General features: G+C 37.7%; 1 protein-coding gene across 2 annotated transcripts in view; it reads left to right on the plus strand.

Annotated features, from left to right (window-relative positions):
• The window catches only part of LOC106880362 (cyclin-dependent kinase 5), an 81,177-nt gene that overhangs the window by 40,599 nt on the left and 29,414 nt on the right, over nt 1-11,164 (plus strand). For both annotated transcript variants that reach the window (XM_014930247.2, XM_014930248.2), the window contains exon 4: nt 4,543-4,660. In XM_014930247.2, coding sequence (XP_014785733.1) covers nt 4,543-4,660 — 118 coding nt within the window. The remainder of the gene's footprint in view (nt 1-4,542; nt 4,661-11,164) is intronic.

The following is an 11,164-nucleotide window of genomic DNA, read 5'->3' on the forward strand; positions in this document are numbered from 1 at the left end:
TATATATGTGTGTGTGTGTGTGTGTGTATGTATACACACACACACACACACACACCATCATTATCATCATCATCATTGTCCTATAACTGCTTTTTCATGCTTGCATGGGACAGAGAAAATTGTTTGAGTCACATTTCTATGGTCTGTTGCTTTTCCTGTCACCAACCCTCACCTGATTCTAAGCAAGGAAATCTTTCCACATAGCCAGGTATTTTTCCATGGAAGACTGGAACTGAACTACATTGGCTGTATGATGCTGATGATGATCATGCACGTGCGCGTGCACCCACCCACCCACACCCACACACCCACGCCTGTTTTTAAATAATGATCAGAGAGAAAGCAATCAGTATGAGCCTAGATTGCAGCAGGTCCAAGAATTTGCATGGTTTGTTGTCACTTCTTCAAACAAGTCAGACTGAATGAAAGGACACATTATACCATGCCAATAGTAGAAGCAGTGTGAAAAGTAAACAGTGCATACTAACAGTGGTAGTGACAACAGTAAAAGTAACAGTAGTAAAAGTGATAAAATTGATACAAATAGTAATAATCGTACCACAGTGGCTGCTGCTACTACAACTACTACTGCTGCTGCTGTTGCTCCTGCAAATGATAATAATGGTTTCAAATTTTGCCACAGGGGCGGCCATTTTTGGGGAGAGGATGTGTCGAATACATCAACCCCAGTGTTCAACTGGTATTTAATTTATCGAACTTGAAATGAAGAAAGGCAAAGTCAACCTTGGTGGAATTTGAACTCAGAATGTGAAGATGGATGAAATGCTGATAAGCATTTTGCCCAGCATGCTGACAATTCTACCAGCTCTCCATCTTACTACTACTAATCTATATACATAAAACTGAGAATGTCTGTCTGTATGTGTGCATCACTAAGACTCGAGAACTACCCAACCATTTTCATTCAAATTTTACACATGACTTACTTAGGGCCCATGCAGTGTCATGGGCCCCAGAAATGTTGAACTTCTTGCCTAATGCAAGCCCAAAACAATCTCTTATCTCTTACACTGTTTTGGTATTACGTGTCAAAAGTGAAACAATAATATCTCTATTGTAAAATGATATACTAGTTTCGCTATTATATGGTTTCAATTTCAATTAGTTTCACACATCATCATCATTATCATTGTTATTTAACGTCTGCTTTCCATGCTGGTATGGGTTGGATGGTTTGACTGAGGGTTGGCAAGCCAGAAGGCTGCACCAGGCTCCAATCTGATCTGGCAATGTTTCTACAGCTGGATGCCCTTCCTAACGCCAATCACTCCAAGAGTCTAGTGGGTGCTTTTTACGTGCCACCGGCACGAGGGCCAGTCAGGCGGTACTGGCATCAACCACTCTTGAATGGCACATTTTACGTGCCACCGGCACAGGAGCTAGTCAAGCAGCACTGGCAACGACCATGCTCGAATGGTGCTTTTTACATGCCACTGGCATATATATGTAAGAATTAATAGCAGACATATCCAATTTAAGAAAAGTGAAGATAAAGGCTAAGTGAAGAAGTATGGAATAAGTAATTGCTTTACGCTTATAGAAAAACAATTTATATTATGGAATAGATACATACCTGTTGAAGACAAAAATCTGTGTGAGAGCTATTGTATTGGACGTGTGTATAATCATAGAGAAAGTGAAAGACATATGAAATGGACGTGTGTGTGTATTTTGCGGCTAATTTGGCGGGAGTTTTGCAGTCAGCAGGTGGTGGTTTGTGTTTAATCTCTCGATCAATGACCGGAGAAGTGAAAATATTTTATTAATGTGTTTTGGAGAAAGGGGATCTTTTCAAGAGACATGGACAGTTTTATGACTGAACTTCTTTTGAAGTTGGCGTGAGACGGAAGAAGTGATGTGCGTGTGTATGTCTGTGTGTGTGTGTGTGTGATGGTGTGTGCAAGACAGAGAGAGTAATGTTGATGGTGTGTGGGTATATGAGAGAGAGAGAAAGAAAGAGAGAGAGAGAGATAACTGAAATTTTCCATTCAGTTTTTGTAGTAAGTGAATGTGTGAGTGATTGACAGAGAAAAACTGAGAGAGAGTGGTTATGTATGTATGTATGAATGGCTTCAGTGACACACTCGCACGCATGCACGCAGGGTGTTTTAATTGATTTTCTTGGTAACTATGGGTGCTAGGATAAAAATACAAAGTGCGTTCCAATCTATTCATCTGTCTCCACATGTATGCCATTTTTCACGCGAATCCACCCAAAAGTTTGGCCATGAACCTCAAGACAAGAAAGAATACAACTGTCGCCCATGTTCAATTTATATTATAGAAAATATATACTATAGCCTCAGATCGACCAAATCCTTATGAGTGGATTTCATACACGGAAACTGAAAGAAAACTGTTGTACGTATGTGTATATTTGTGTGTGTGTGTGTGTGTCTGTGTTTGTAACCTCACCATTGCTTGACAACCAATGTTGCTGTGTTTATGTTCCCATAACTTAGTAGTTCGGCAAAAGTTACTGATAGAATAAGTACCTGGCTTACAAAGAGTAAATCCTGTTGCTGATTTGTTTGACCAAAGTCGGTGCTCCAGCATGGCTGCAGTCACATGACTGAAACTATTAAAACAATATAAAAACTATGCCATTTTAATCTCGAGTAAAGCCGTGTATCTCTGCTAGCAGCAGCAGCAGCAGTAGCAGCAGCAGCAGCAGCAGTAGTAGTAGTAGTAGTAGTAGTAGTAGTAGTAGTAGTAGTAGTAATGATAATAATAATAATAATAATAATAATAGTGGTTTCGAATTTTGGCACAAGTCCAGCAGTTTCAGGGGAGGCAATAAGTCGATTATATCAATCCCAGTGTTCAACTGGTACTTATATTGTGGGACGACCTAGATAGACAGATAATATAAGCACAAGGCCTGAAATGTTGGGGAAAGGGTTAACTGATTCCATTGATTCCACTACTTGATTGGTACTCTATTTTATTAACCATGAAAGGATGAAAAGTAAAGTTGACCTTGACAGGATTGGAGCTAAGTACATAAAGAGCCAGAGGAAATGTTGTTAAACATTTTGTCCAACATGTCAACAATTTTGCAACTAGCTGCCCTAATAACCCTGTAGCCAAGAAATGCCAGAGTGACATTCAGTGGGATTAAGTCATGTCTCATGGCCAGGAGGGGTCTTTAGCCTTGATAGGTGGCCCTCCTAGTAATGGTGTCATGAAAAAAGAACTTATGGGAAGGAAATCCCTCACAAACCTAACTCATTAATGAAAGAATGCAAAATACTAATTCAAATAATGGCATAAATGTGATTGGAATAGAGATAAAGATGCCTTGCCTGACATCTGTACCTCTGGTTCCCACTGTATGGCAGTAGCAATGAAAAGAGGCAGAAGTGGAGCAAGTAGATAAATGCTATTCTCATGGATTGCAATCCAGTTAATGAAATTGCATGGCAGCATTCACCTGGGAAGCATAACTCTTGTAATGCCACTATCTGGTATTCAAAGGATGCCATTGAGCCCTCAAGCTTTCTCACCTTCCAAACAGTTACCCACCTTTTTGGTCCCTTTGCCAAAAGAATCTCCATCAAATTTTGTAATGTCTTCTTTCTCCATCTTCTAAACAATGTCTCTGTGTGCCACTGTTGAGAAAGACTTCACTATCACTGCCCACTCTACATCCAATTCCATGCTACCCTTGGACAACCCCATCCAAATCTGCCCCACTTTCATTCCAGTCAGTTCTTCACCCTTCTGACTTCCCTCCCACTAATATGGAAATACCTTCAAGTGTAACTGTTACTGCTGCTGCTGCTGATGATGATGATGGTATCAGTGCAGCAGTCTTTCCTGTTCATACTGGTTTAATCATTAGTATATCAATACTTCTTGAACTGAATTGTGCTCCAATTTTCATACAAAATAATGTTTCAGATTATACCTAACCCAATCTTTGCATGTTTTTGAGTATTCAGAAAATTCTGTCATTACAAATGACGAATCATTGTCAATCAAGTTGAAATGCCACTAGACATCTTTTGCACATATTTATTAAATTATTAAGGTATTGTATACTCGATGATGCTATTAGGTTTTGGAGATGTCTTCTACCCCTCTTCATTTTTTCAGACATTTATGTTGAGCATAAATGTTCCAAATTTCTTCAACTTCTGTCAATAAGTTATTGGTGATGTCTGACTCCTTTTGTCAGTAAATAAATCATTGGCACCTGTTCTGGCAGTGTTTTTCTATATATAGCTAGTGGGAAGATGAGTTGCTGCTATCTCTACTGGTCAAGCATCCATCATTGACAAGACCAAGGAAGGTCAAAATAACACAATCTGATATGGCACTGAAGGTGGTAGGGGTTTATCTCCTCACTAGCAATATAAGTGAGAGTGCATTTTGCACCAAAAACTAATGTGGGAGTTTCTCTCGTGGTATCTACTGTAGTAAAGATTGTTCTGACTGAGCATCCTTGTTTAAGTGGGCATAAATATTACTTCTTTTTGTACTACTTTTAAATGAAGTTTTTAATTGTTTTCCTTATAGTCTTCATGATGTGCTACACAGTGAGAAAAAGTTGACACTTGTCTTTGAATACTGTGATCAAGATTTAAAGAAATATTTTGACAGTTGCAATGGAGAAATTGATTTAGATACAGTCAAGGTAAAATGATATTCACCAACAATTTATTTAGTTTTATAATATTATATCTTTTATTTGAACATGAAAAGATAAATTGACTAAAAGAAAAAAATAATAAATGTATAAAAGATTAGATAATTGAAAAATTAAAGCAATCTTTCATTTTAGAAAACCAGAAATATAACCAGAAATCAACTGCTGAAACAGCAACCCCTAACATTCTTTCAACAAGACAGAAAAAGAAGAAGGGAGATATGAATGAAAGAAATATATATATATATTTGAATGGTGACGACTGCTGCTCTCATCTTGCAGTTGTTTTTAGTGTAAGAGACAGAGAAAAAAATAGGGTTTGCAAAGAAATAAAAGTGAAGGAGAAATTTTCTTCAAGGGGAGAAAATCGCTGAGAGAGAGAGAGATTTTTTTTATATACTTATTCAATGTTTCTATATAATTCATTCTTATTTGGGTTTTTTTTGCAAGTAGATGCAGATATTTTTGGAAATTATCAATGCAGTGTAACTTGAAATAAAACTACATGGTCATCTAAGCATTTAGGAACTATATAAACGATCGACTCTACTTTTCTTTTTATTTTAAAATAGTGTAGAGAAAAGCTGTGAGAGGAGGGGGATTAAAAACCTGTAAGTTACTTGCAATAGAGATTACCATTAATATTATACAGAGTACAATCGGTATTTTCTATTTCATCTACTTTTAACAGTGGAGGAGAAGAGTTTGATTGATAGATAGATAGATAGATAGAAAGTCTTTTACACGTGTAAGATTTCATTCTGGGTGTCTTTCAAAGGTCTTATTTTATTTTTCCCATTTATGATTTTTTTTTCTTTTCCAGTGCATATTTGCCTTGTTTGTTAGTCCTTCATGTTGATACAATTACTGTTTTTTCTACAAACTACATGAATCTCTCTTTTGTTCTTTTCGGGTGCAAATGTGGGATCTATGATCATTTTTCCTATGCTATATAACACATCAGGATGATTTCAGATTAGTTTCCAATCTTTCATCTTGCCACAGCATGTTTCCATCAGTTTATTGTGTTGCATTCAGATTTCGAACATTGTTTAACAAACACATGTGAAATTTGACTGGTGACGACTGCTGCTATCATCTTGCGGTTGTTTTTAGTGTAAGAGGCAGAGAGGAAAATAAGGTTTGCTAAGAAATGAAAGGGAGAAATTTCCCATTCTTATTGAATTACCTTCTATATTTGTTCCAAGAAACTGTTTTCTGCTTTCAGTATCAAGAAAAGTTTTGGTTGCTCTTCATTAAATTCTACTAAGTCAGCTATGAAAAACTAATGAAATAATGAATATAGAGTTTATATTTTAGAGTACTTAATTTTTTAAAAATATTTGTTAAATGAATGAATAATTAAAGTACTGGATCACTGGCCAAAGATTATTAGTTCAAATGTATCATTGGCATTTTTTTGTATCTTTAGGGAAGTAGTCTCAGCTACCATTGCATGATTGCATTGTTGAACGGGTCTTTATGTCCTAAGTTCAAATCCTACAGAGGACAACTTTGCCTATCATCCTTCTGGAGTCAATGAAATAAAGTACTAGTCAAGTACTGAAGTACAACCTTCACTCTGCTCAGCTATTATGTCTTCGACATTCCACTGGGTCAAGGATAGAAGGGTCAAAAGGGTATCTCTGAGTGGGCACCTAAAAAAAAGAACAATACCAAAAGGCAGATATATATATATTCTGAAGGTATAGCTTTATTTCTTTTCTTTTTTATTCCAAAAAGTTGAAATGAACCTACACTAACCTATTTAGTGAATTAATATTTGCTTTGTTTATTTTCTTTTTTTTTATGTTAGATAAATCTGCTAACAACCTTTTCATAATTTCTTTTGTGAGGTATTGTTATTGTCTCTAAATATGTTTTTCTATGTATTACTTGATGGCTTTGCAAATATGGATATTTCAATGAACTGCAAAATTTTACTTGAAATTACTTGAAATAAAGTAGCTATACAAAGTGGGCTTGAGAAGAGATGGTATGTAGGTTGCTTGTTTAGAGGAGCAGAAACCACTATAGTAGCAAAAATAACCAGAAGAAGCAGAATATGGGCTAGTGATTGAAGCAGATTAGGGAAAGTATCTTTGTCATCTAGTAAGAGGAGTTTTTTAAATGTGGTTTGGGATATTTGAGTGTATAATATTACCACCTCTAATATGCAGGATGTTTCATGTAGTTTCTACATGATCACTTGCTGACACCCTCATTTTTAAAATCTGATTGGGGTATCTATTTCATGTGTGGATAATGACCATTTGCAGAAGGGTAAGGAGAGGCAGGCAGTACTATCTGTTTAGACCATAGCTTCCCAAAGTGGGTGATATCACCCACTGGTTGACGATTTCAACTTAGAGGTGGGTGATGGGTGAATTTCTGAAAAGTAGTGGGTGATGGGTGAATTTCTGGAAAGTGGTGGGCAATTTGAGATCTTGGTAGGCAGTGTGAACATTTTGTGGGTGACAAAGAATTTTTAGAAATTAAATCTACATTTGCTTATATCTAAGCATCCCTAGAATAAGGATGCACTTTTATCGATTTGACTACTTGCATGAGACATCCCTTTGTATTAAAAAAGTGGACTTGTTTATCCATTGAATATTTTTGTCACACAGTCATTGAGATGGTTGTCATGTGTGCTAAAAATAGCAGCCAAATAGGCTTAGACTCCACCACAATTTTTTTTTTTTTTTCATAATCATATGAAGTCCCACATGTAGAATACAGATTTGCAAAAATTTTCTGAAAACTCCAAAAAATAAAAAAATTATGAGGGGTTATAAGTCAAGTGTAATTCTACAGTTTCATATCAAAACATAAGTGCTATTTTCAGGATGTTGACAAAATGTGCAGTCACACACAAAATGACAGATTTGAAATTACATTTCTTGACTGGGTGAAAATGATAAAATATTAAACCTCTAAAACTTTGTAAAAACATTTTTCTGGAAAAAGTTTAATAACTCCAGCAATTTAGCTTGGAAAGGTATATTAACGTGCCAAATTCTAAAATTTTCGATAAACTTTAATTTTTGAAATGCTGGCAGCCAAACAAACTAGATCCATATTTGCTCCAGTAAAGACGTGTCATCTGACACTTCTCTATTGACTTCTCTTTGGGAATAGCACTACCTTCCTGACACCATCCATAGAAATTCGTTTTCAAATTTTCACTTTACTGATGCCTCCAGTCAAGAAAATTGGTCCACAACACAGCAGTGATTATTTATCGTTTGGATTTATTCCCTCTCCTCAGAACTGTCAATTACCAATGTGCCTTCTTTGCCATCAAACATTGACCAACAAAGCCATGAAATCTTTACGCTTAAAGTATCATTTTGATGCAAAGCATTCTGACAAGAAGGACAAGCCATTATCATACTCTTTGCAACTGAGCACCTCTTTCAAAAAGCAAACACAAACATTCAACATGCTACTCCAGGAAAGTAGTAAGTAGGAGACTGATGGGGTGATTGCATCGTACAACATTGCATTGCTTGTTGCTAAGTCTGGGAAGTTTCACACAATTGGAGAAATATTACTTCACCTGGTTATTGAAGAGGTTTTGTCAACCGTTATGCACAAACAAAAATGATAATATTATGAAGAAGATCCCACTTGGTAATAATATGATTTCTCGGCGTATCAATTAACTGGCCAATGATGTCAAACATCAGCTCATTAATATCCTCCAGCATTCTGAATTTTCTATACAACTGGATGAGTCAACTGTTGTGGACAATCAGTGTTTGATGATGGTATCATCATCATCATCACCATTTAACGTCCATTTTCGATGCTGACATGGGTTGGACAGTTTAACTGAAGTCTGGAGAGCCAGCAGCTGCATCAGGCTCCAAACTGATCTGGCAATGTTTCTACAGCTGGATGCCCTTCCTAACACCAACTACAAGAGTGTAGTGGGTGCTTTTTATGTTCCACTGGCACAAGAGCCAGTCAGGGTGTACTGGCACCAGCCACGTTCAGATGGTGCTTTTTATGTTCCACTGGCACAGGAGCCAGTCAGGGTGTACTGGCACCAGCCACGTTCAGATGGTGCTTTTTATGTGCCACTGGCACAGGAGCCAGTCAAGGGGCACTGGCCACAGCTATGATATTGGTTTTACTTTACAGGTCTTCTCAAACATATATCACATGATGCATCAGGAGTACTTTTAACTGGGCCAAATATGAGTGGCTGTGATCTCACTTTAGTTGCCAGGTGTTCTCAATCACTGCATATCTCCAAAGGTCTCAGTCTCCTATCATTATCTCTGTGAGGCCCAATGTTTGAAGGTCATGCTTCACCACCTCATCCCATGTCTTCCTGGGTCTACCTCTTCCATAGGTTCCTTCCACAGTTAGGGAGTGGTACTTCCTCATGCAGCTGTTTTCTGTACATCTTCAGTGTTTATTGCCCATGGGCGTCTGCCACACACAAAAAGTATTTTCCCTGTTAACCTTCCTTTGATATTGCTGCACCTTTTATGTGTCCATAGCTTATACTAGGTACATAGTATGGAGTTTCTACCCACATCTTTTCTACAGATCAAGCAGGGCCATCTACTTGAAGGGGATTGTGGCTTGACAGCCTTCCTACTTATTAAGACTTTGGTTTTTGCGAGATTAACCCTAAGGCCCTTCGATTCTAGAACTTGCTTCTACACTCTAAACTTTGTCTCTAGTTCTGGCAATGACTCAGCTATTAGGGCAAGTTCATCAGCATAGAGGAGCTCCCAGGGGCAGCCTGTCTTGAATTCCTCTGTTATTGCCTGGAGGACTATAATGAATAAGAGGGGCTGAGGATTGATCCTTGATGAACCCCTACTTCTACTCAAAATTCTTCTCTATACTCGTTACCAACCCTCACCTCACTGACAGCATCCCTGTACAGGGCTTGTACAGCTCTTACCAACTAATCATCTATCCCCAGTTTCTGCATTGACCACCAGATAAGGGACAAGGGCACCCTGTCAGAGGCTTTCTCCAAGTCAACAAAACCCAAGTATAGAGATTTATCTTTGGCTAGATATTTCTCCTGCAGTTGCTTTACCAGAAATATAGCATCAGTGGTGCTTCTGCCTGGCACAAAACCAAACTGCGTCTCATCTGGGCTAACTCTCTCCCTAATTAGTTGGGCTATGACACTCTCTGTAACTTTCATCACCTGATCCAATAATTTGATACCCCTATAGTTATTTCTATCTAAAGCATCACCTTTACCCTTGTAGCGGTTGACTATGATGCTGCTACACCAGTCAATGGGTTTGACTCCTTCACGAACTACCTGATTTACGATGCGGGTGACAAGACCATAACCCACACCGCCTGATATTTTAAGCATCTCAGCGATGATTCCTGATGGGCCAGGTACTTTCCCTGTCTTCATATCCTTAATTGCTTTTTCTACCAGGGTACTGTTGATTTGGGTAGCTGGTCCCTTAATTGGGTTGACCTCTGGCAGCCTTTCCTCCCTTTTATTCTCTACATTCAGCAGTCTTTCATAATGGCATCTTTAAGCTTCTTTCTTTGCAGAATCATTAAACGCAAAGGCACCATCATCCATGTGGACACATTTCTATCCTATGACATCATGGTTTTCTCTCACATACTGTCTTGCAATCTGAAATACTTCAGTTCTTTGGTCCTCACGTTGCTGAACATTGGCAAACTTCTTCTTTTCTGCTACTCTCTTGGCTATATATACCTGTCTCTTAGCTTTCCTTTTAGCTATATGATACATTCTCCTGCTACCCCCACTCTAGCTTCCTTTTTGGCCATGTTCGGTATTTCAGCGAAGACTTTCAATCTTGTGAGGAAATGCTGTTCACAGAGAAATTGCCACTTGATTCAAAAGGTGCAACTATTTTTCACACTCTCAAGTCTTTCCTTTTTGAACATAATATCCCACTCAGTACTATTCTTGCCTGTGCATCTGATGGAGCCCTTTTGATGATAGGAAGATACAGAAGTTTTTCATCTCTCTTAATGTGTGAAATTTCCCACCAGATACTAACTGTTCATTGCTTGGCACACTAGCAGCATTTAGTGGCGAAAAATACGAACGGTAGATTGAATGTACACTACAGTTAGTTATCAAGACTGAATAAATTGAAGTCCAGTTCCTTGTCTGATCAAATTTTCCATCAACTCTGTCTGAGAAATGATGAGGGCTGTACTAAACTTTTACACCATACCGAAGTGCGGTGGTTGTCAAAAGGAAACTGTGTTTTACGGTTTGTTGAACTGTTTCATATAATCATATCTTTCTTTGAAGCTACTCAGCTATCCACTTCATTGATGGCTGCAAGGTGTGATATTATTTTTTGTTTGTGATATATTCACAAAATTAAATGATTTGAATAGGTTATTATAAGGAACCAGAAAAACTCTCGTTGATTGTAAATCATTCATCACTACCTTCATGTCAAAATTGGTGTTGTATAAAACTAACATTTCTAAATGTCAATTCCATCA

Source organism: Octopus bimaculoides, chromosome 9 (assembly GCF_001194135.2).
Source record: "Octopus bimaculoides isolate UCB-OBI-ISO-001 chromosome 9, ASM119413v2, whole genome shotgun sequence".
NCBI lineage: Eukaryota > Metazoa > Mollusca > Cephalopoda > Octopoda > Octopodidae > Octopus > Octopus bimaculoides.